At 50.9% G+C, this 26345-nt stretch overlaps 1 protein-coding gene across 1 annotated transcript in view; it reads left to right on the top strand.

The window, feature by feature from the left end:
* The window catches only part of LGR6 (leucine rich repeat containing G protein-coupled receptor 6), a gene marked incomplete at both ends in the record, with an annotated part of 148467 nt that overhangs the window by 51494 nt on the left and 70628 nt on the right, over nucleotides 1-26345 (top strand). Inside the window, 3 exons of the mRNA XM_082329939.1 lie at nucleotides 441-512; nucleotides 11506-11577; nucleotides 23646-23717. Of these exons, the coding sequence (XP_082186065.1) occupies nucleotides 441-512; nucleotides 11506-11577; nucleotides 23646-23717 (216 nt within the window). The remainder of the gene's footprint in view (nucleotides 1-440; nucleotides 513-11505; nucleotides 11578-23645; nucleotides 23718-26345) is intronic.

Genomic DNA, 26345 nt, shown 5'->3' with positions numbered 1-26345 from the left:
TCAAAAGCAGCTGTCGATCCATGCACTGGAAGAGCTCCCTGTGGTGTCTGGCATGACCAGCGGTCACAGAAAGATACTTTTGGGCCCAAGGACATACCGTCCTGCTCCAGCATCACTGGGCTTCCTGTTCACTCACACATGTGAGACACTAATAGCCCTTGTGCTGTTAGGAAGTGTCCTAACTTGCTCCATAACCTGGAGAAGCTCAGGCAGACCGCCCTGAAAGAGCAAGTGTCTCTGTCTGGTTACTCCTCTTTATCCCTTTGCAGGCAGAGCCTGGGCTGTGATAAGATGCTAATGCTGAAACGCAGTTTGCAGGGGATTCTCGCGGTGAAGTGCTTTCCCTCTTAGCAGACAGGGGACGCAAAGCCTGGCACTGGGGTTTATTCTGTGCAAACCACAGCATGACTGATCAGACTTCTGTCTGTCTTCCCCACTAGAGACCTGAGCATGAACAACATCAGCCAGCTGCAGCCCAGCAGTCTCCGTCACCTGCGGTTCCTGGAGGAGCTGTAAGTATGGAGCGGCCGCGCTGGGCAGAGCATGGTCGGGGTGGCGGGGGGGACACTTGAGACGGTGCCTGTGGCTCCAGCAGCAACCCCCAGCGTTGTCACTGGGGCTACAGGCTGAGATGGAAGGAGGCTGCGTGCTGGGAGAGGGTTTATTTGCTACTCTAGCTGCAGGATTTGATTGAGGACATTACCTTTAGGCTGAGAAGTTTCACGTGCCAAAAGTCAAAATAAAACAGGACCCATTTTGCATAGCAAAAATCAACACTGTACCCTGGAGCAGAGCCAGCAAACAGGGAGCTTCACTCAGCCTTCTGCATACAGAGTCCCCCTCACAGCCTCCTGCACAGAGACACTTTAGCTCCCAGGCACTTTGCAGTTCAGATGGCAATGAGCCTGGGCAACTGAAGCCCAAAAAATTTGCCCCAGAGGCTGAGGTGTCCCGCCACACACCAGCGTGCACTGCGGTCTGAGCAGGCACACTCAGACACAGCAGCAATCGCAATCCCTGGGGATCGGCATGTGGCTGTGTGTCAGTGAAGGAGTGGCCCCACTTCTGAAAGTGTGAAAATTAACCACCAGCATTAGAAACCACTGGAATCCCTTGGGAGCCCCAAAAATGGGAGCCTGGGGGGCAGAAGATTGAGGTTGGCCATTTCTGCATGGGTAAATTGCACCTGTATTGTCTTATTCCACTTGACCATGAGAAATACCTCCAGGTGTTATTCTCATGCTGTTGCTCCTTTCAACACAACAGCTTCTGTTGGAAAATGAAGTTTCTTCAAAACACTATTATTACATTGCATGAAATACTGATATTAATGCTGCATTTGGTGTATGTGTTGTAAACTTACTGTGTATATAACCCTTACTACAGTTTAATCTGTCTAAATGAAACACTTTGACTTTACTGAATCAGTTCTTGCAGCCACTGCCACACACAACATTGACATTTCAAAAATGGTAGTTTCCAAAATATCAGGATTGCCTACAGAAAAGGTGTTTTCATGACCCTGAAAGGAGGCATTTTCATCTCCCGGATGTGCTATCCCACATGCTCTGCAGTGGAGCCACCCTGAATCATCAGCATCCAGTACTACAGTGTAATGCCAGTGATGTGCACAGGTTGTGGTGCTGACCTGCCTAACACCTTACTGACCTGAGCCTCTGCCCTGTGTGACTGCGTGCAGTGCTTGGGAACCACTGTCATGAGCAGAAAGTCCTGTCTGTGATTTAGAAAAGAGTTTGTAGATGAGTGGACGTACATATGTGAACACACATATGCAAAGACAAACTTACTTCTTTAAACATTCAGTCTTGATTAAAGAGTCCAAACCAGATACTGTTGTTCATTATTCCCACTACAGGTCAAATCTGATAACTATCAAATCATAGTATAGGTTTTTAACTTCAAATGGTCTTGCAATTCATCTTCATCTGTCTATAGCTTCTATTCATTAGCCTTGTAAAGACCCCAGCTACCCAAACTCCCCTCCCATTAGGAGAATACATTAGGCATGTACAGACTGAGCAGGAGTCATTTTTTATCCTTCCTTAGCTCTGGAGCTCGAGCTATCCACAGAAGGTGTGGGTTTTGAGACCTTGCATCCATCTTGTAGCCTTTCTTTTTCCATTTTGTCAACATCTGTGTTGAAGTATGGACACCCAAAGCGCTCAATGGGGCGTAGTACAGCTTTTCACACACAGAAACCATACTCTGTTGTATACAATTAACAGTTGTCTTGCTGCAAGCAATTGTGTCCTGATTACATATCATGTACAAACAGAACAGTCTCAACCAGCAATGAATAAATATTCATAGGCTCCAAAAGAGCCAGCTTCATACAGCCAAAAATAATTATGAATGAAAGAGACAAAGAAGAAAAGTTGAAACAGGAAAATCTGAAAAATAATTGGAAGTTGTTAGAGAACATTTTGCTAGAGGTTCAAAATGCCACAAGTCATCATTCAGAAAGCAAAGGTATTTTGAGTAGGAAAAATCATCACAGTTAGGAGAACTGAAAACTGCAGCATTATATATCTATGCATACCCAAGTTCATGCTTGAATTTGATAGCAATAATACAGTAATCCTATTTATGCAAATCAAGAAATTGATATGAAATCAAGCAAGAAATGATTTTTGTATATTATCAGAAATCTAAAGTGATTCTTTCAACAAGAGCATCTAGACAGGGACAGTGTATGTATATACATTATTCATAGGGCTGTCATCGATGAGTAATACAACTTGCCTGGCATTTCCTCTGCTCTTTTCACTTATATCTTTACCAAACTTTCATCCCAAAACATTACCTCAGGACCATCACATTCGGGATGGGATCACCCTCTGTGCCAGGATGTGCACAAGAATCAAGGAAACAAATTCTACCTCTTTACAAATCCTCAAGAGAAGTTTGTTCAGGTTTCACAGCCCAAACCTCTGCAGATTTCATCTACTCTGAACACATTCCCTTGGGTCTACTGGGATGACACGTAGCACACGAGACCAAGCCTTCTGTCTACTCCCCCCATGGAAGAACTGCCTGTCCTGGGACATGCTGAGTCAGAGAAGACCAGAAAGCACTGCTGAGCAATGAGGGACAATCCAGGTATCTCAGCATTAGTGCCTCCTGGGGAGGAGGAAGACCTGCCTGCCTGCCTGCCTGCCTGCCCTCCAGGGCTGACAATGAAGACAAGGGCTCTGCTGCAGCCCATCCTTGCTGCAAGTGCCTATCTTCATTCAGATGGAAAGCTTTCAGCAGGCTTCTCATCTCCAGGGATTTTGGGTGACCTTACAGCCCCAGCCTGCCTCATACCCTGTTATGTTCCCTGTAACATCCTTGATAAACTAACAGGCTGGAGGATGCAGCAACTGAGGACAAAACTGGCAAAATTCAATTCAGGGTGAACCAAAACGGATGTTCTGGGGCTTTTGTCAACCCAAAAGAGTTCCTTGACCCGAAACAAAAAAATTTGTTTCATTTTCAGGTTACTTCTTAACCTTTACTCTTTTACTTTGGGTCAAACTTGAAAAGAAAATGGTATTTCAAATGGTATATTTGCTTTATTGCGAAGATGACTTAAGATGCTTGCTTGAACATTCTGAAATAAATCACAGGTTCCTCAGCCAGAAATATTTGCCAAATTCAACACAGACTTTCAAATCTCCTTTTCAGGTCCCCTGGAAACTCTTATATGTTAGGGATGTTTTAACCTTGGTCTAATACTGAGAAACATCCCAGAAACTCCTGACACCCCTGGCCCTTGAACGCATGTGAATGTGATCTGTAACTGTCATCTTCTTTGACAGTCAGAGAAAGTCCATGTTCCTCCGCCTCCTCCACGAGCTCCTCAAATTTCCTCTCTCCTGCTCTGCTGCTGCCAATCTTCTCTCGTTAGATCTAGTCCCAGTAGCCCAGGGTCACAGAGGCTTGGAGGAGAGCTGGTGTTTCACACATTTTATGATTCCTCTTCTTGCTGTGCCTCTATTTTAGCACTGTCTCAGGCTCCCCATGAAGGTGGAGTTTCATGAAAGTCAGAGATCAGCTCGACTCAAGGCTCAGCTTGTGCGTGGGACTGGGGTTCAACCAAGGAACAGGAATAATGGGAAGGGGAAAGAAAGCTGCAAAATGGGGTAGATGAAGCGTGTGTGTCCCATGGACACTGAAGACAAATGTGCCATGTTGCACACCCTTCAGGCTGCGGTGGAGCACTGCGAATCCAGGTTGCTGGATCCACCTGAGCCCTGAGTATGTCAGTCCTCTGCAGGCACCAATGCTGGGTGGGGGCATACAAGGAGCAAGTGAGAGAAGGGTGGCACCTGAGGGTCTTGAGGACAGTGAAGCAATCACCCAGGTCACACCACGATGTCCAGCTGGGCTGTGTCCCACAGGACTGCATTGGCTCAGCTCCCCTCCAGAGACCAAATGGCCGTGTCCCACAAGGGATTGGAGGCAGCGCTGTGGTTAGGGCGCAGATGAGGGCACCAGGACCGCTCCAGCCCAAACTGCTCGCTCACTGTGTGGTCTTGGTAAAGCAATTTTCCCTGCCAGTGCCTCTATTTACCCATCCATCCAGTAATGAGAACGGGCCTCTCAGGTGTGCCGGGACCTGTTAGTCATTAGTTTTTACTGCAAGCTGCTCAGGAAGGTGTTGCGGATGCAATTAGCACTCATGTTCGGAGGCTGCCAAGAGACCAGATTCTCCAGTCTCATCTGGCTTTGAAGAGGCAACGCCACCGAGGACTCCTCCAACGGCTCTCCATCAGTCTGTGCTCTCCTCTGTCACCAGCAGCCTCCAGCTTTGGCATGGAAACAGCGCAGAGACAGAAGAGGCTGCACCGGGAGCAGGCACAGTCCCAGCCCAGGCACTCACCAGTCCTTCCCTCCAAAGAAAGCCTCCAGTGATAGAGGTGTTCAGACCTGGGCCTCACACAGGCAGGGAGCAGCCCGGAGTTTAGTGTGTCTCCTCTTTGTTTCTTTCTTCTTTTTTTTTCCTTCTTTTCTTTCTTTCTCTCTTTTTGGCAGCAGGAAGATTGTTTAAAGTTGCTAATAAATTCCAGTTAATGAAGCCTGAAAAGCCAGAGCTGGAAGCCAAGAGAAACAAGAGCAATCAGTACAGAAGGAATAGAAAGAGGATCTTGAAAGCCGGCCTGGGAATAATAACATGTTGAAATGTGTTCGCCGGCAAGGGCTTTGTTACCGCGCTTTGAATCCAAACACGAGTGCTTGGTGCCAAGAAGAGAAACTGCAGCCAAAGGCAGGTGTTCATTGCCATTCACCTCTTGCTTCAGGGCACAGCGGCAAGATCAGACCCCTTCCCAGCCACTGGCTCTTTCACCTGCCTCTTCTCAGGCCCCGCGGGCAGAGGGACTCACCATCACGGGGAGCGCCGTGCCTCTGCATAGATGCAGGCACAGCAGGCTCAGGACCCACACCGTGGCCTGCCCTTGCAGGCTGTTCCCTTTCCCAGGCAGCTCTTGCAACTCAAGAGACTGGAGGCCAAGAAACAGCATAAAAGCAAAATGAAATAAAATGCAAGCATGTATGCTGGGAAAGTGAGCACAGCAGCCCTCTCTTCCTTCCCTGCACCAGGGAAGAAACCCCCTTCCCCTCCTTTCCCATGCAGGTGCAAGGAGCAGTGAAATCATCACGGATTACAGACCACCAGCACTGCTGTGGTGTGCCCCTGTCTGGTGTTGGAGCACCCACCAGCGCTCACGTCAGCTCCCAGACACCTGAGATATCCATCTTTGGGGGTATCGTCCAGCACAGGGTCTCACTCCAAGGCAATCTCATTCTTGTGAGAGGCAGCACTGCAGTAATGCTGGCTTTGGGGCATGACTTTCTGGAGTGATAGCTCTTCTGTGTAAAGGGGTACTGACATTTCTGGCACCACAGTGAAAAGCCTTTCCTGGAGCAGTGCAGTAACGTGTCTGGAGTAGGGTACTCCTAGGAGAGAAGCTTTGGTGGGTTTCCATGACACAGAAGGCTCGAGAGGTCTCTGGCAGAGAGACAAATGCTTGTAGGGCCATGACCTTTCTTTGCCATGTTGAGATTTGGAGGCAGCATCACTGCTCCCTTGGTAGCTGCCTTGCCTGACACAGCTCTCCGTTTCCAGATGGCTGTAGGTGAGCAGCTGCAGCTCCTCTGAATACCTGGGCACCACGGTTCCCCCAGGACGCTGCCTAGCTCCTGTGTCTGAGAAGGCACCAGGATGCTGCGACGGAGCACACTGCTGTGGCTCTTCTGCAACTTGCTAGCAACAAGGCAGCTAGCCCTGGTTCATCCAGGACTTTCTGTCCTCCTGGTTGACATTGCTCCTTGGCAGACAACAGCACTGGTTGTCGATTCAGTGGGTGGGCAACAGCAGAGAGAGGGTTAGAGGATAATTCTTCTGATAAAGCCTTCCAAAGGTGCAGTCTGGCATGGTGCAAAGGCAGATGTTGTCCAAGGTACGGGTGGGGACAGGGGAGGAGGGCTTCTGGGGGGGGTTCTCCATCTCGCACATTGGAGAATGAAGCCAAGTTATTGAAGGAGCCCAAGTCAAATTCAAAATGTTGTGAAAATTTAGAGATTTCCATTATTTTTCTACTCCAGTCAGGCTGGGGATAGCATTCAGCATTTGAAAAATCCTTGTAAGTGAGGATATTTGGCCCCAATTTTCCTGAAAACTACCTTCCAAATGGCTAACTCTGTTCTGGGGTACCCCAACTGGGGTACCCAGAGTAGAGTCAAAAGTCAAAATTGCTCTGAAGGCTTAGAGGTAACAAATCTCCCCTGAAAACCTTGACAGTTTATAATATAAGGGGATGGAGTGAAGGCATTCAGTGTCCTGTATTGGGTTGTTCATTAAGGAGTCATGTCTTATTTAATCTTACTTGGCAAATGAATCCAAACTAGCTTGCATATGAACATTCGTGTGGGTTGAAAACTGGCTTGAGGACCATAAACAAAAGAAACGAATGCCATCAATCTATCGAGTTGGAACAGGCATTTGGTGGGGGCACGGAGACCAGAGTTAGAAACAGGCCCGCATAGTCTCCTCCTCAGGGATGGAACAAGGCAATAAAGACCACGTTAGAGACACCTCCAGGTGATACCAGACTAGGACCAGCTGCAGATTCCTGTGTGGGAAGGGAGAGTCCAAGCTGTCTCTTTTCTCAAATGTACCATGTTTTCACTTGCATGACTTAATTGGCTTCATTCCTTTTTTTGCACCAGCACGAGAACAAACTCGAGCATAACATGGAGCTCTTGGTCCCCTGTGTGCCCAGGAGGTGCCACGGTCTTGGCGTGATGACACTGTTTAGACAGGAGCATGGAGAGTTTATCTGGGCACAGATTCTGCCTTGACAGTGCTAGTGCTTGAGAAATGAACCAGAGCAGGAGATCAAAGGGGGAGGCTGACATGCTCAATAAAGATCTGGCAAGGGGAAAATTCCACTGGGATATGGACACACATGTTTGTCCTGTCCTGCCAATGGGCAATGTTCCTGCCTCCTAATGTGAATGATAAGGGCATCATCGTGTTGCCTGAGCACATGACATGAGCAATCATGCCCAACAAACAGCCTTTGGGCGTGCCATGGAAGTTGTAGCATGACCAAGAAGGCCAAGATACAGGAGGGGGTGGGAGCCTGTGGTAACTGAACTGCAGCAACCATGAGGTGGTAAACCATGAGTTTGTTCCAACTTGGAGTGTATTGGGAATGCACATCAAAGCCTGGAGGAATGTTCCCAGAAATCACGGGAGTGGGGAAGGTAGGGGGAGCAGAATCCAAAATCCACTGAACACGAGAGCTTTCCAAAGCAAGCCAGCCAGCTCCAGCTCCCACCCTCCCCTTCCACCTGCCCCTTCTCTCTCTCTTCAATCGGTCATTTTAAATCCAGAGCTTTCCCTTTCTCCCAGCCCAGTCTTACGGTGTAAGCTCCAGGACATCAGGGCATACAGCTGAATCAAGTCTGCCTATCCTAAAAAGAGACCTGAGCCGGCCTGGAGCAGAGCTCGTGTGCTGTGGACCAGACATTCACCCCTGCAAGAGCAGCTCCTCTTCCCGCTATGTGCTTGGGGTACAAGGGAATGCCACCTCTCAGTCCTTCTTGGTGGGTTTATTTGCTTCAGTCTTCTCCACAGAAGGAGCAAATGAAGAGCTGTCTCAGGGGAAGTCACACTGGCAGCACCACTTCAAATGTTATTGTTCCATTTTAAATAGAAAGGAAGGGACTGTTTCAGTGAATTTCCTGTGGGATGTGGCTTCTGGAGATGTGTTCAAGAGGTGTCTGTCTGCCAGGCTGGGAGATCTCTGAAAAGTTTGAGTGAGAGGGACAGAGGGAACCAAGCACTAGGGAGATTACCAAGTGACCACGGACAGAGGAAGGGTCAACACACAGGGAGTCTTTTGTGTCTTGCATCTGTTACACGAACTGGCACAGGAGCTAACGACATGGAAGCAGGCATCTCTTCCCAGTGGACCTACCCATTCCTGACCTACTTTTGGAGAGATGGGACAGCCGTGCCCCCTTGCCTGGGACACCTGGCTACCACACACACAGCATCGTGCAGCTCTTGTCCAGGGAGGTACAGCAAACCTCCAAAGCCCACGCCTCAAGACCCTGTGTGCACGTCACGGCCATGTAACCCTCTAGGAAAGGGAAACCTCAGCCTGTGTGCACGAGCACAGACACCTCCCACCTCCCAGTCTCTGCATGTATACAAGTAAGCAGAGCCCATCTTGAACCCAAACAGCACTGGCGATTGCCTTGGGAAGTGGATTGAGTGAAGTGGCTGTGGCTGGTGCCCCCCTTTGTGCCTGCTCCTTGGCTCGGCATGGAGCTCTACACCTTGAGGAGAAGAGCTAGGCTGCCCTGGCAGCACGGAGGAGATAAAGCTAGAGAGAGAAGACCCAGAGGCCAGAGATGAGCCAGGGACACAACATAGTCTCAGTGTGGCAGGGCCGAGGACAGAAGCAGCAGCAACAGGCGGGCATGGCTGCCCTTCATGGGGCTGGGGGATGCTTTGTTTCTCTAAATTCACCCAGAGATGGTGCCCAGTGAAACCAGGGCATCTCCCACAGAGTTGTTTTTCCCAGCATTTCTGTTTTGGCCATGGTGCTGAGATGCCACGAGCTGGCTCAGCACGTGTCCCAGCAGCACATGGGGCTCCCTGCCACCCTGTTCTGAGGGCAGAAGCCCCAGCCTAGGCTCCATCCAAGCTCCACACTCCTCTCCTGCTAATCCTGGAGGTCCCAGATCCGTTTAGGAACCTGGCAAACACTAAAACACACCCAGGAAAATGAACATAAAGGTGCAGAGCTGCCAGGAAACAAGTCAAGAGGCACATTTCACTGTGAATACATGCAGTCTGCTGCCAGCGAAGGCATGGGGGCAGACAGGAGCTCCAGAGAGGTGAGGACAGACAGCCCCCCACAGAGCAAGCACAGCCTGGTAGGATGGATGCTGGGACCAGGCGGAGGATGCCGTGCAGTAGCACCTCTCCTCCAGGCGAGCACTCCAGTCTCCTGGACAACACTCCCTCCCATGTGGAAATCAGCAATCAAAAGGAGCAATTACCCCAAATCACAGCCCCCAAGTGACAAATAGCCCAGCCTGCCAGGCGGCTTGCATACTGCAGAGAGGCAGGTTACAACCTGCTCACACACATTAAAGAGACGACCCTGTGCTGTTTATGCTGTCGGAGGCCTAATTACGGGAGCAATTTTCTCTAGATTCCAGAGGGGAGAGACAGGGAGGGAGAGACCTTGGGCACTCGCACATGCCTGCCCCACCACCGGTGAGTGTGGCTCCCCAGAACAGCTTAGATCCTCTCCATGACCTTTGCAGAGTCCTCACTGCAATGCACTCTTCTTCCAGCCTGGATTACGCTGCTCATCCTTGACACCTGTCTCCTTCGCAGCCAAAATGCCTAAAAAGAAACAGGCTTTGTCAATGCTAAATGAATACAAGCTTGCCAGCATCTGTTCCCAACCTCTTGGGCCTGGTTTGGACTTTCTGAGAGACTGACGATGAGCCTGGTCACAAATGATGTTCACTGTCTCCTTTGGGAGATGCAGTATTCCACTCCAAGTCAAGCGGACAACAAGAAGTTTCTTACCCTGTGACTATGGAGAAGTCCAACCTTGACCTCTGTTTGACCACTTGGGGATCAGAAAGTAAAGCACAAATGCAGTAGTAATTTGGGGTCTTAATCAGGTTGTTGAACCTGTCTTCATGGCTTCTGGCTGATGGTCCACATTTGTGCTCATGGGAGAAACAGGAGGAGAAGGAGAAGATTCTCTTTAGGTCAAGCCTAGACTCAAGAGTCCTGGACTTTACTCCTGGCTCCACCACAGAGTCCCACCATGGTCTCTCAGCACTGCTGTCCTTGTCAGTGAAAGTGATGGTAACAGTGATGCAGTTTCCAATGTCAGTGAAAAATCCAAATACCTGTTAATGTCCCAGTCTGCTCTGAGCCTTGATAAAATTTGAGCACGCTGATCAGATGGTGCTGTACAATGGTCAATCCCACAGGTTTCCTGGAATAAATTCTTTCAGCCAGTTTTGAACATTGTCCCTTGGTCTTTGTGCCATGTCCCTGATGGTCACACTCTCCTTTGTGATGCTGCTCTTCACTTTTGTCTTCCTCTCCCATTCCTTCACATTCATCTCCTTTCCTGGCTGCACTGTTCCTATCCTTGTCTTCCCTCCTATGGTTTTCTCCAACCATAGCTCATCTGAGAACCACTTTTGACTTTTCTGTCCTGGATTTGGAAACCATACTCAGATGAGCTGGCTCTTCTGTGGCACCTGCATGGCAGTCCCCATCTCCAGCCCCTTCCCTGGTCTCCCCACACAGCAGCGATACCAAACTCTTGTGTGTTGAAGGAGCTGGGCCTTTGCTGTGATCACACATGTCAAAGCAGGGCTGGGAATGAAGGACTGGAAGTAAATCAGGTGGCATTGAGCTTTGATGGACAGGACAAAGGAGAACCTGCAGGATGCAGAAACAGGCCACATGCAGACAAAAGGGACAGATAAGGGTCTGTGATTTAGGGATAGTACTCCCAGGACCATGAACAAGCAGAAAGTAGCTCTTCCCCTGCTCCACCCTCACTGCCAGGTGTCTGGCATAGAGCAGGGTCTGTAGGTTGGTCAGTGCCCTCAAGCAGAGGTCCCTCTCACAGGCAGCCTGTTCTGTAATTTCCATGGAGTGGGGTCCTCTGCAGGTATCCAGGGAATGACTTCAGCCCTGAGCTGTCACTGGATGCTGAAAACACTGGATTCAAGTCTGGCAGGAGTAATAAGCTATTATTTCTTTGCTTGTTCCCCAAGCTTTAAGAGGGGATCATATGCAAAGGTCGCCTGAGCGCATGAGCATGGCTCAGCTTGCAGGTGTCGCAGCCTCCTCCCCAAGGGGGATGCATGAATTGTTAAGCCTCTGCAGACAAGGGACTGTCATTACAAGGATGTTGACACTGGCTCTTCTTTTCGCTGCAGACGCCTCTCTGGAAACCAGATCTCCAGGATCCCAGGGGAAGCTTTCTCTGGCCTCTACAGCCTGAAGATTCTGTAAGTAACTCACTCTCCCCTGCAGAGCCACCACTGCCCCAGCCTCCCCCAGCCCCTCATGCCAGCAACTGGCCATGCAACGAGTCTTGCAGCCATCCAGAGGGGAATGCAAAGTTACAAGGTGATGTGGCATCAGTTGTTAAACCCACGCTGGCTAACATGCGCCTTGGTGAGTGGGGAGCTGTGTCCCACCCCAAGGACCACCCACCCCCCTTCACTGCTTTCTGACTTCTGCTACAGCAAACCATGAGCAGGTCACCTCCAGGGCACAGCCCTCCATGCTACGTGAAAACAGGAGAATCTGCAGAGGTTCACATTTTGCATAAAACTCACCAAATGCCCTAATGCAGTATCCCCCAGATGTGTTGTCCAGACCCCAGACTGACCCCCATCTGCTCTGCTGCAGCATCTTGGGGCTGGGTTGGAGCAACCTGAAGGTCCAGATATCTGCACTCTGGCAGGCACTGTGGAAAGCTCCTGCGCTCTACCCAGCTCAGCTGCCTCTTTGCGACCAGCCTGCCCTTGCTGCAAGCTTCTGCATGGCCCAGGAGGCTTCTGCAGGGCTCTGGAGTGACCTGCCCCAGGGAAGGGTGGGATCCTTGGACAGTCTGACTTCAGCCTGAGCCCAGCCTGCCCACAGAGGTGATGGGGACACGTGCATCTGGGTCCAGGAGCACTGCAGACATCAGGCCATGCCTGGGAACTGCCAGCCCTGGTTTCTTGTCATTGTGGGCAGGCCACCCACCTCTGCCTGTCCTGTGGGGAAGGTCTGAGTGACAGAGGTTACCAGCAAGTCCCTCTCCATTGCATTTTTCCTACGGGCCAGGCTGCCTCACTGCTCATGCAGTCACGCTGCTTTTTGCATTTGTGTGACAGTCCAGGAGGGTCTGTGCAGGGTATTGAGGTGGGAGTCCCTTTCTTCCTTTCAGTAACCATCTTAAAAATCTCCTGCAATAAACATTTCATCCCCAAGGGGATGTTTTGAACTCAGCCGCAATGTGAAATTGTTGTAGCCGGTCCAGTTTATACAGAGCGAGCAGGTACAAACCTGCTCCCAGGATTAGAGAGTACAGGGCTGTTTACTACGTCTTCTGAAGATGTAAAGTATGAATCCTGCCCTAAATCTCAGGGCTTAGAGATTTATCCATCCCCTGCATTAGGCAACAAATCAAAGGAACTGAGGAAAAACCGCAGCTCTCCCACCCAATTTCAACAAGAGGAACTTTCTACTCCGGGAACGCAGGAGCTTTTAAAGCCGCTTTTGATCAATTTCTATTTGTGTCAGGCCCAGGTAACTGCTGATGCAGAGTATGAGACCGATGCCTCCCTTCCGGAGCCAGCACAGCTCCCTGCGGATTGCAGAAAGAGAGGAGCATACTCTCACCCTGCCACCCATGTGCAGACAGGCTTACAGACACCCCCTGTGCTCCACCATGGGGTGGCACCAGGAGGGACACGTTCATGAGTGACCCCATTGTAAGGAGAGGCTTGAAGGATCAGAGCATTTCCAGCTGGGAAATGGTTGCATGGAGAAGCTTGCTCCAGGCTGTCTTGTGAGAGCTGAAGTAGGTGTCCTCACGCTTCAGGACAACCTGCCCTGCTCTCAGCCAGGCTGTGCCCACAGGGTGGCACCTGGGCTGTTCTACCAACCCTTCTGGATGCGGGGCTACCTTAAATTTGCTCTAAGCTCCCCGACCTTTCCCGTGGAGATATGCAGAGGACTAGCCCAGCTGCAAGGCCGGGGAAGGAAGGGTTGATGCTCATAGTGACAGATGCCCACCCAGACCCTGCCATGGGCCTCTTATTTAAGCAAATTCCTGCTTCCTAAAAGCAGGGCACTGCCAGCCCTCATGTCACTGGCAGCATTTCACTTTCCAAAGCCTCTGATTCTTTTCTTGCCAGGTTTGCAGGGCGTTGTGGGCCTGTCATGTGCTCTTGCTACAGGAGATGCTCTGATTGCTTTCTGTAATGATACCATGGGCTCCACGGGAGTGAGGTCACTGGTGGATGCAGTTGCAGGTCCCTGCATCCTCCAGGAACAGTAGTCATTCACCCTCATTTATTTCTCTGTCACCACGAGAATGAGGCCAGCAGTGAGGGACATGGAAAAGATAGGCTGGTCCCTGGGAATTTGCTGTAACAGGACTAGAAATTTTGCCAGGACAGGCCTTAGGAGCATCAAGCTTAATCACATTGGAAGAGCTCTTGGCAAGTTGGCAACTTCCATTGATTTCCTCTACTGAGAAAAGACTGAAGAAAAGCACAAGGCGCTGAAGAAGGCAGGTGAAGGCCACCATGTGTTTCCTTCAGGTTGTGATTCAGGTCCTTCAGTTCACTGCAGCAGTGACCTGGTTGGGGCTGGTGACTCCGCAGCAGCTCAGCAGCGGCTCAGCAGGATCTGCTCCATCTCCCCAGGGACCGGGCGGGGAACAAGTGTCCTTCCTGGAACTGGCTTGCTGAAGAGTCATGGGCCACTCCACGTCCCCTCTGACCTCCTCAGGACAGGAGGGTGAGTGCAGGGTGCCTTCCACAGCAGCTCCTCAACCTCATTGGCAGCACAATAAAATCACCAAAACCTCTGGTAGGGAAAGGTGATATTATTGCCATTTTACTGGCTGGAACTGAGCTTGGAAGCAGGGTGTCCCTGCCCAGCCCATTGCAGAGCACCTTGCACCTTCCCTCAGAGTCCGGTTGTGGTCGGGGATGGAAAGCAGAGCCTGGAGAGAGACCGTGGGGCTGGCTCACCCTGCTCCTTGCACCCTGGGAGTGACCAAAAATCCATGCGACCTGGCACTTTGAAACTGAGAAGAACAGCTTCAACCCAGAAGACTGTAGGAGCCATTTGGAGCTAATGGGGAACTGCAGTGATTTATAGGATACTGTCATTATGGATACTATGGACACTACACAAATATGGGGGAGTGTAACCAGCTGTAAACTGGTGTAAACTGGTGTGCCTCACGTAGCATACAGTGCGTCGGGTTACTGGGGAACATCAGTTTGGCCCCAGTTATGTCCATGTCCTATGCTGCCATGAAGCTACACTGTGCAAAGCATTGCGTTTCATGGTGACACGAGCTGCTTGCCACACTGCTCCCCATCCAGATAAGCTCCTTCCTCCCTTAGGACCAGTATAACCACTCTCACAGTCATGTGCTTTTCTCTGCACTTCAATCTCCACCAAAAAAACACAGATCATGAAGGAGGTATCTGGAGAGGGGATTTGAAGAACCATAAGGCAGGAAAGATCAAAGAAATGCTGGGATGTCAGGTATTAAAACAGGAAAAGGGAGGAAAGTCCTGTCTCCTCACTTTAGATATAGGCAAAGCATTGAGTTTGTACTTAACCCTTCCAGCTCTGTCAAAAATTAAGAGAGAAGAGGAGTCGAGGGCGTGGGGGGGTGCAAGTCACCTTGCAGGCTATACACTGAGCTTCCCTGTGGGTGTTGGGCTCTGACAGCCAGCAAAGGCTGGATACCAACCTGCACCAGCCATCATCAGTGATCCTTCTGCACCTCTTGGTGCTGCGCAGGCTTTGGCTGGGGCACACTGCACCATCTGGGACCTGCCCTGCAGGACATGGGGCAGCAGGAGAGCAGCCAGAGGACAATGGGGAGATGGATGAGGAAATGCCAGATTATCACCCGTGAGGAAACTCGAATAGAAATTGCAAGGGTGGTAGAAGAATGTAATTGGGATAACTTGCACTAGAAGGGAAAAGGCTCAGGAGGCGGTGTGGGAATATCAGGTACGGAGGTGTGCAGGGTGCTCACACACCACTCCTCACTGGTGGGCAGGGCAGGGCAGGGCTGGGCATGTTTGAAGTGGCTCCGTCTGCCCATGCCCTCCTTCTGCATCTCCTGCGCAAAGCTGGTCCATGGGCAGCACAAATGGCCCCAAGTGTCCTGGTGCACGCAAGGGGCAATCCGAGCCTTAGGCACTCTGGCAGTCTCAGATCCCTGCTCCATTGACTCCTAATTTTCCTCTAATCACGCTGTTGTACCCAACTTCAACCCCCCTGCCATTCTCAAAATGCTTCCCCTGTTCACCTTCCTGGGTGATCTTCTCACCACCTGCTCTGCATGGACAGGGGCCAAGTGCAGGGACCATGGAGCACCATGACCTTCCTCGCTGCTGCACCCAGAGCCAGTTCCCGCAGGGTGCATGCTGCAAGGCTGGCGGGACCCCTCCGAGAGAAGTGTCACCCAGAAAGGGACATGGGGCTGGTGTGTGCTGTGCCCTGGCAAGTCCATAATCATCGGCCCTGGTTCTCCTTCCACGCTTGTGAAAGGGGAGTGTAAGCCCCAGTGATCAATCCCACGGGTATTCTCCGCAGCACGCTGGGATGGGGAAGCTCATCCAGGCAGACAGCTGTCACGCAAGGACCAATACAACTTCTGGGGCTCCTGGTCCTACATGTGGGTTTGTTTCTGCAGCCAAGGTGTGCTGGGGAGATAGGATACTGCGTCCTGCAGCCCAGTGAAGTAGAAAATCAAAATGCTTTATTTAAAAACAGTGAGAAGGATCAGGGGTCTGGTGATAAACTAAAGGAACAACGAGTCAACAGAGGTTACTTAACCTGAATTACAGGTGAATGAGGATAGACATAAACCTTTAAGGACAAGGATCTGCTTGGAGGCAAATACATATTCTCCATATCTGAAGACAGGACTACCACGTTTTGGAGCAGATGGCACCAGGGATATTCAGGACAGATTGTGTCTACAGATGTGGATGCTGTGTCACAGGTTGGCTGGGGTTTGACAGGTGACAGGCATGGCTGGAGTTGGCAACGGCTGCCCCAAACATGCCGAGCTCACGTCTGTAGGTATTCAGGAGCTGATTCACACCAGGAACAGAGATCTTGCCTGTGATGACAGAGGTGTCCCCTGAGGAGACAGGCTGGTAGCTGGGGATGGTAGCAATTTTCACCATTTATAGGGCCTTAGAGCTAATTGCAGTCATGTGCATGTCCACAAGTAAACTCTCACATGCATCTTGGGCTGTCAAGGGGCCTGGTGCTTTCCCAGGCTTTCCAGAGAATTAGTTTATGTTTAAAAAAGGATGGGAAACACCCTGGGAATTCCTCTACAAACCTGCCTGTGCAGATGGTCCTCTCCCTGCCCTCGGAGTGAATCCCAGAGCTACTGGAGGCAGGAACAGATTCTTGGCTCTGCCTCCTCCGGCTGCTTCACTGCACAAAAACCACCTGGAAAGTGGCCATGAAGATAGGCCTGTGAAGAATCCATGCAGGGGTACACCCGGGGAAGCAGGTGTGTGGAGACTTGGAAGAGAGCAAGTGAAGAGCCAGGCTGCCCCACTACCAACAAAACATCATGACACAGGGACATAGGCTGAAATTTTCATGCACCGAGACTTGAGCCAGCCCTCAACCAAAGGCAAGGCGAGATGTGGCTCTTGGGCTCCCCTCAGATGAGTGCAGACTGACAGCGACGGATGCTCAGCAGCAGTAGTTGGTGCTCTGAGGTCTTCTCAGCTGGTGGGTACATCCCTCTGCAAAGAGACTTTGCAAGCGCACCTCTCCCAGGGGCTCTGCTCTGCAGCATGGCCAACCCACACCCTCCCCACAGAGGCTGATGCTCCTGGGTCCATGCTTCAGTGCTGGGATCATTAGAGACCAGCTCCATAGGCTGGTTTGTCTCCTCTGCCAAGGTCCTTCCCTTGCAAAATTAACTCCTTAGTCCATGCTCTCCCAGCCTTGGAGCTTTCCAGGGTGGCAGAATATGCTGCTTAATCAGAGTCTCTGGAAAACTGGAAACTTCCCCATCCTTCCAGACCTCGTCATGAGCTGCCTGGGTGCCCCTCACCTCCAAGTACCCTGGCTGGAGCTCCATTAGCCAGGAAGCATCCATGTGCTGCCATGGCTTCACACCACATCCCACTCTTGTACATGTAGCCCTCATCAAATGCTCTGCTGCACAAGCAGAATTGCCAGGCCTCTTACTTTCCTGGCTGAACATGCTGCAGCAGCAGCAGCACTTACTAGCCAAGAAGGAATCCCACACCAAACTCCGCAGGGAAAGACTCCAAGTACAACCACAACCTGAGCCTGCCTCACCCCAAAAAGCGGAGGGCAAAATGCCTGCGTGCATCCTCTTGGCTGCAGACCCTGCACCCACAGCAGCCAGCTGGGGTGGCCCACCCCACTGCTCCGTTCCTCAACAAGCCTCAACCAGTCTGTGTGAGCCTGCAGACTCAGCGCTGCCCACAGCCTGCCTGCACAGACAGTGGTGTGAGTGCTGCCCAGCACCTGCCTGCACAAGCGTGTTGACCCAGTGCTGCCTGCAGCCTTTCCCACCCACACACTGCCCCAGTGCTGCCCACGGCTGGTCTCCATCAACAGGTAGGCTGGAGTGAGCCTAACAAGGGTGGCCTTGCTCTGCAGATGCCACATCTCCTGGCTGGATGGATCCTACCCAATGGCCACCCCCAATGGTCCCTTCTCTTCCCCCCACAAGCTGCAATCGCAGCATCTCATGTGGTCCAGGACAGGCACTGACTAGCCTGGCTTGTGAACACACATCAAAAAACATGACCAAAAAAACCATACTGCCCCAAGATGGCAGGTTTGCAGGTGGCTTGGGACATTTCAGGATTCCCCAGACAGACCCTACATCTTTGACAACCCCAAGCCTGTGCAGAACAGAAATGCGTTTGAGACAAAGGGAATGGTGTGGCACATCCAAGAGACGCTCCCATGGGGAGGGAAGAGGAACGTGAAGAGGTTGGAATGTCTTTAATCCCCGTGCATGGGCTCCAGGCACAGTTGCCTCAAGCAATAACAGCCCTTTGACTGTGCTGGCTGAGTCACTTCAGCCTCCCAAGCTGGGGACATTTTATCATGCACAGGCCTGTACCTCTGAGGGCTGTAAGTCTGTTGAGACTGTCTTATGCAAGGATCCTGGTGTGATGGGACCTGATCCCAGCATTTTTCTGGTCGTTCAGGCGTGGTCTCTGCCAACAAATCATCCTACTTCTGAAAATAAAAAATGACCTCTGGAGAGTTGTGATTTATGCTGGCCCCAGTCAGACTGCTGTGGAAAACAGGTTGTGTGTCCATGTCTGCCAGTGCCTGCAAGCTCCAGTACGGTCACCTGAACAGTGCCAACCCACGGTGACAGTGCACTATCCAGACCTGGTTTTGAGCACTTGCTGGCCTGAATGGTCTTTGCTTGTCATGTTCATCGATGTCCTCAGCTTGTCCAGAAGGCCTGGTGCTGCATTTGATAGTGGCTCATCGGCCAGCACAGTCCTGTAGGACTTTACTCATTGATACAGCTGCTTGAGGACAGAAAATTGCACTCAGCAATTGAGAAACTGCACCAACCAGAGTGGCCATAGGGCTGGGTAGGTGGTGAGATTGCTCCATGGGTGCAAGAAGTCAAGCTCTGACTAAGGTTGTCTCCAGGCTGCCATGAAGCAGCAGCTTGCAGTAGGAAAGCTAATGAAGTCCAGGAATTTTGTTTCAATTGGAGCCAGGAGCTGATGGAGAGGCAGGAACAGAGACAGATGCTGATGGAGAAAGGCTGAGGCCAGTGTGATCTGGGATCACAGGGTTGCTGTGTTCCTGTGGACTGAGGTCCAGGTTCACAGACTGTGTCTGTGCCTCGGTCAGTCACCCTGCGGGATACTTAGTATCCCGATGCAGATCCCTGCACCATCCTCCATGCACGCACCCTGGAACTCAGCTTCCTTTCCTGGATGAGCATGAATGCAGGGAGGGGACAGGGCATTCAGGGACATGAAGTCAGGAGATGACTGGTTTGCAGAGTTGTTCCCTCTTTGCAGTGCTGTTCACGTAAGTCATGCAGCGACCCCCTTAATGCAGAACGTATTGGCCATCCTTGGAGCTGGCCTGCAGCCCAGAACTCCTGCTGCGGGTGCTCTACTCAGTGAGCTACAGCATTGTCCTCCTCCATCTTATACAAGATCAGCATCCCAAAAGAGGAAATGTCACCACTTAGACAGAGAGGGACCCTGTGACCCTGTCCCAGCTCTCCATGTGCCCTGCTTTCCTCTGAACCCTTTTGCCATCATCCTTTTGTAGTGGCACCGGGGGACCCCAGCACAGAGCAGCCCCAGAAACCAGATGCCACAGTGAGGAGATGTGCTCCTGGTAACGTGTAGGGACCTCCTTGACATTATCCCACAGGATTTGGTACAATTATATGACCTCTTGCCAAAATCATGCTATATATTGTTGTTGAAAGAGCCTTTTATGAAAAAAAAAAAAAAAAGCAAGAATGGTTTAACATGACATGTAAGGATTGACTGCAATGATCAGCGGCCTGACGGGGGTTGTCCTTAACACCAGACTGTAAGAAAAGCCATCCTGGGACATCCAGTGGTAGATGCAGCATGTCTTTTCCTGCTCAAACCTGAGCTCCCAGTAAGCAGAGCTGGGGCTTTCCTAAGCTTGAGGCTGAATGAAGAACTTGTTTAATACCAGTGTGGCACCGTCCCTAGAAAATTATCTAACCCTGTTTGGAACTATTTTTGGCCTCTCTGTATCATTCTCTGATGATGAGTTATTGGAGGTAATTACATGCCATGTGAAGAAGCACTGCTTCTTGTCCTAGCCCTGGCATCTGAAAACTTCTCTAGCTGCCCTGCTGTTGTGAAAAATAGCACTGTCCAGCACTCCAGTGGTTTCACAGGTGTCTGTTGCATCGTTCTTAAATACCGTTTGTCTGTGCCAAAATGGCTTTGCTTTGGAACCAGACCATGCTGATGGTGGTCTGGAAAGTCTCTCTGTGTTACTGGTTGGAGAAGGGACTTGTAATAGACGGGAGGCAGCAGGATCCAACAGTAGTATGACAATGGGTTTTGCTTTAATATTGACTCCAGATACTCCCAGTGATCATCTCTGAACCCTGAGCCCAGATTTTATAGAGCCACTGAGATCCAATGGGTGTCCCACCAAAACCCCAACAGCACTTCCTAAAGCCCCACTCTGTGTCACTCTATTCAGCTGTGCATCTTCTTTATTTGTAACAGACCTGAATTGTTCTACTTCTTCACTGGGCTGCAGGACGCAGTATCCTATCTCCCCAGCACACCTTGGCTGCAGAAACAAACCCACATGTAGGACCAGGAGCCCCAGAAGTTGTATTGGTCCTTGCGTGACAGCTGTCTGCCTGGATGAGCTTCCCCATCCCAGCGTGCTGCAGAGAATACCTGTGGGATTGATCACTGGGGCTTACACTCCCCTTTCACAAGCATGGAAGGAGAACCAGGGCCGATGATTATGGACTTGCCAGGGCACAGCACACACCAGCCCCATGTCCCTTTCTGGGTGACACTTCTCTCGGAGGGGTCCCGCCAGCCTTGCAGCATGCACCCTGCGGGAACTGGCTCTGGGTGCAGCAGCGAGGAAGGTCATGGTGCTCCATGGTCCCTGCACTTGGCCCCTGTCCATGCAGAGCAGGTGGTGAGAAGATCACCCAGGAAGGTGAACAGGGGAAGCATTTTGAGAATGGCAGGGGGGTTGAAGTTGGGTACAACAGCGTGATTAGAGGAAAATTAGGAGTCAATGGAGCAGGGATCTGAGACTGCCAGAGTGCCTAAGGCTCGGATTGCCCCTTGCGTGCACCAGGACACTTGGGGCCATTTGTGCTGCCCATGGACCAGCTTTGCGCAGGAGATGCAGAAGGAGGGCATGGGCAGACGGAGCCACTTCAAACATGCCCAGCCCTGCCCTGCCCTGCCCACCAGTGAGGAGTGGTGTGTGAGCACCCTGCACACCTCCGTACCTGATATTCCCACACCGCCTCCTGAGCCTTTTCCCTTCTAGTGCAAGTTATCCCAATTACATTCTTCTACCACCCTTGCAATTTCTATTCGAGTTTCCTCACGGGTGATAATCTGGCATTTCCTCATCCATCTCCCCATTGTCCTCTGGCTGCTCTCCTGCTGCCCCATGTCCTGCAGGGCAGGTCCCAGATGGTGCAGTGTGCCCCAGCCAAAGCCTGCGCAGCACCAAGAGGTGCAGAAGGATCACTGATGATGTCCTGCTCCTCACAGCCCCTTGTTGCTACCCCCACAGGATGTCTGCCCTCTCCCAAGAGCAAGTCCATTTTACCTTGGGTCTCCTGGGATCCCCACCAACTGCAGGCAATTTCGGCAGGGCTGCAAGCCTATGCCCAGCTGTATTTGTGCAGCCGGTTCTCCCCATCCATCCATGGAGCCTTTCTCTTGGTCTACGTGCAGTATCCTGTATTTCCCAGCCCCTCGCTCGCATTAGCCAAGCTCTGCGCCCCTTCTTGTAGGTGCAAGGTGCCTCGTGCAGCCCTGTGGTGTCAGCAGAGGTAGCAACCTTCCCCTCCCAGACATCATCTTTGTCCTTAGCAATAACGCTGAATGTCAGCTCCAGGAGAGATGTTGTGGACCCTTAAACATGTTCTTCATTTAAGAGGGAACCATTTATTAATTTGAGTATGGCCTCTCTGCTGCCTTTTTGTACCACATCAAATTTGTCTCCTCTCCTGCTAAGAACAGCATTGCATGCCAGCATTGAACATCTTTCTAAAGTAAAGCTAAAGTCATGGTAGATAATGTCTATGCTTTTCTTTCCATTCTCATGGCCTTTTACTCCGTATAGAAAAAAAATAGTTTGCTTTGGTACAACTCCTTTTTCATTAGCCCCTACTGACAGTTGCTTGCTTCCCTGCTTCTTCTTCTGTGTGCATACAAGTAATTTAATGGTAAGTCCCCATTTTCTTCCAGAAATTGAAGAGTTGTGTGGCCTATAGCTTCCTTTCTTTAAAGATTGTCTCTATAATTGTCTTTTTCCAACTTTCCTTTTATGACAGACCTCCAAATCCTCTGCAGTAAAGCTAGCAGTTTCAGCAATGGGAAAGTTTCTTGCTTACATCAGTACTCTTTGGGCTGCCCCTCACTACTAAGGCCATGCTCTGTCCCTTTGACACTGGCAGTAATTATGGCAGCCCCCTAAGCACCATTTCCCTTTTCATGTCATCTCCAACCACTCCGTGAAGGTTTTGGAAACAGAAGCCTCAGATATGTAAAACATTCCTTTCTTTAGGCACTTTCCCCAGTGCAGCGACCACACTGGGATGTCTTTCTTATCCAGAGGAGCATGTGCCCATGATGTCCCAATTCTGGAAGGAATAAGTAGGTTCAGGACAGAGGCTGGTCCAGAGTCAAAAACTTAGCCTGTCCAGAGATGCAGAGGTGATAAAACCAGTAAACTCACATTCATGGTGCTCCAGGAGGTCAGTGAGAGAGGCTAGCAGCTGGCCAGGTCAGAAATACCAGCTGGGGTCCAGTTCTGACCCTGCCTGAATCGCTAGAGCCGGTCAGGCACCCACCCACTGCCACCCAGTGTCTCCTCCTCCCCAGTCACTTGTGTAGTTACCTCACTGTCCATGGCCCTTCTCCATGCCCTATGCTCACTTCCATTTCTGAGAAATCCCCCTGGGTCCTGCACGTTCAGCCCAACAGCTCCAGTCACCTGCTCTCTCTGAAGCCCCTGGGCTGATTTGGGTTTTTTCCACAACAGCTCCAGTTACTGCTGCAAGTTGTGGCGATGCTGCAAAGCCCCTTAGCAAACAGCTATGGAGTGGCTCCTCATCCATTGTGTTTGCAGCTGTCTCACAAGATGAATAAGAAACCTGCCCACAGGCTAGTTTCCATAGACCCCACAGAGGTAACCACCACTGACACACACTGGGAGAAGGATGGCTTACACAAATATAAATACGGGACAACTCAGCTGAAAGCACTGGCATTACTTCGGACTAACAGATGCGTGTGTGCAGTGGAGAGGCCCCTTTACGGTCACACCCTCCCAGTGTATCTCCCATTGCAGCACCAAACTCACCCCTGGGACCCTCTGCTGCAGGATCCTGGGCCAGCCTGGACTGCAGATCACCTGCCTGCAGCCTGCAAGCTTGCTTAAGAGCCCTGCGTGACCAACATTCTGCTTTCCAAGAGTCCAGGATAGCTTCAGAAACAAGCAGCAACGTCCTCCATTTTGTGTCAGGCTATTTTTTTTTTTAACAAAGTTTTCTTTTTTCTAATTATAGGATGTTGCAGAACAATCAGCTGAGTCGCATCCCTGCAGAGGCACTAAGAGATCTTCCAAACCTCCAATCTCTGTAAGTCATTAAAAATCAATGCTGTGAGCTGCACAGTCCCTTGGGGGCTCCGGGCTTCCCAGCATTTGAGTCATTAATTCCTTTGTCAAGGATGTTCTGTCCCTTCTTCCTTTTCTTTTCCAATTAAAGCAAAGATTACTGTCACTTAGCGTAGAAGGGAGGGGAGGGCAGTTTTCATGGAAGGAACACTGTCTTGGTAAAGGATGTTGAAATTACAGCTCCCCATGTGTGCGTCGTGATGAAAAGGCCACCAGTGCCAATGCATATTTCAAGGAATGCTGGAAAATATCCACCCAGAAGGGGCTCTGTCCTCTCCACTGTGGACCACAGTGGGGTAGGGACCTGCCAGAGAGCACAGAGGACACTCTGGTGCCTCAACCTGTGAGTTGCACTGTTTTACCCAGATAGAGGGTAATTATGTCAGGATAAAAATGCTTTAAAACACTCTTAGTGATTCAGCCATGAGAAGAAGCTGAGGCTGTGATTCTGCTTTTCCTTTAAAGTAACTATATCTGCAGCAGGTTTGTGCTACTATGTTCATTAAAAATCACACAGCACTGAAATATTTGCAGTTTTCCTGGGTAGGGACTCATGTGCAACGGGATCTTGGTAGTGCCACTGAATTTAGGGCAGGTCTGTTTAGGGATCACCCAGCTGGCATAAGCAGCACTGCCGAGGCTTGCAAGAGCATTCTGAATTGGGCTGAACCACTGAAAAACTAACCTTAACCCTAATCCTTAACTTCAGTCCTAGACTTACTCTGTCTTTTTATCATAGAATTGTTGGCTGGAAGCAGTTTCTGGTGGTCTCCAGGCCAGCCTCCTGCTTGGACCACGACTACCACCAATACTAGGTTGGACAGTTGCAGCTTTGTCTATCCAGGCCTTGGAACCCTCCAAGCATGGAGATTCCCCCCTTGCTGGTGACCTGGCCTGGGGCTGTCCCTCCTGGGGAAGAAGCTTTTCCTCAAGCTCAACCTAAAACTCCTGGAGCGCAATTTGTGGTCATTTCTCTTTGTCTGATCACTTAGAACCATCCAGAAAAGCTTGGCTCCATCATCTTTAGTTGTGGGTCTCTAGCAGATCTCCTCTTAGCTTCTCCTCTGCTAGGTGAAACCAACCCAGCTCCTTCCACCTCTACTTGCGGGGCAAGTGCTCTGGGACTTTGACTCGATTGCCAGCCGTCTGGTTCCTCTTCATCCTTCTTACACCGGGCAGCCCAAAACTGGGCACAGTTCTCCATGTGTGGCCCTCCCAGCACCAAGTAGGAGTTTCTGTAAATATGAATTTAAATATTAATTTGCAATGGGGGTGTTGGCTGTGCAGGATATGAATGTTCTTTCTGCCAGGAGAGATTTGAAACATTTGTTGCTGAAAGATCATTGGCACGTGGTTGTGGCTGTTATTAAAATGTGTTGACATCACCACCAGTGCCAGAGTCAAGACCCCCCACTCCAGGGATTAGGAGATTAGATTGTTTTCCAAGTGACTTCCCCTTGAAGGGAAACATGATGTGGAAAGTCACTGCAATGGGGCTGCCCCAGGAACAGCCTGTCTGTTCCCTCCTCAGCCTGTCTCTCCTATGCCCATGAAAGTGTGTGACAACCAGCGCCACCAGAGCCCATGGCTGGACAGACCCAACCTTTGCTTCTGAAGGTTCAACTGCCTGCAGGCACCGCTGCTGCTTGGGCCATCTGGCCTGGAGCACACACCGCTGGTGGATGCCACCTTGGCTAGTGCTGAGAGGTCCACACGCTCCACCCCCTCAGCCAACAGCCCCCACCGAGATACCACACGGCACACACGAAATGCAAAATGCTCCAAGAAGCTGCTCATAGCACGTTTAGGCTTCATTTAAGGCTCAGGGTGGGAGGATGGCTTATCTTGAATCAACACAGAGGTACCTGCTCTTAGTGCATTTCAAGGCCACCTCGTCCAGTGTAGCCCCCCCCGAGATGTCTCCAAAGTTGGGTGAGAAAAGAGAGCTCAGGCCAGCTGGGATCTCGTGTTCTTCCTGCAGAGACTGAACAGTAAGAACAAATTTTAGGAAGAAATAAGCTGCTTCAGACAACCTGAGGGAGACTAAGCTTGGCGTAAAATCAGAGGGCTGAGTATCAAGGCATGTCTGCCTGTCATATTAAGACTGGCTTCAAGAGCCACAGCAGCAGGGGCAGGAGAGGTTGCTGTAGACAGTTATGCCCCATTTGTCCCCAGAGCAAGTTGCCCCAGCCAGCAGGCTCCCACCCAGGGACCAAGGTGACTGAGCAGGGACCTCCTGCCTTCCAGCAGCCTTGGCCCTTTGGACCAACCTGTCTGGACTGTTATTCCCTTCTCAAAGCTCCCCTTGGCCCCTTACCCCTGGTAGTTCAGCCAGGTCTTTCTTCCCAGCAGTGCACAAGCAGCTGTGCCCGGTCCCTCTGGACTCCATCACTCCTTCTCTTCTCACCATCTGTTTTTAGGATATCTGCCCTCATTTCCCTGAACCAGGGCCACCTCTTCTGAGCCCTCCCCAGATCCACCTCTGAGACCCAGTTTCCCTTCCCAGCCTCTCATCAGACCCAAATTCCTGTCCCTGACACAAACTGTGCACAGGAGGGACCAAGACAGTGGCCTCCCATTCTTGTCTCTT

The sequence above is a fragment of the Platalea leucorodia genome (assembly GCF_965183815.1).
Source record: "Platalea leucorodia genome assembly, chromosome: 19".
NCBI classification, from domain to species: domain Eukaryota; kingdom Metazoa; phylum Chordata; class Aves; order Pelecaniformes; family Threskiornithidae; genus Platalea; species Platalea leucorodia.
The sequence above is the reverse complement of the archived record's forward strand: the minus strand, read 5'-3'. Positions and strand labels throughout refer to the sequence as shown.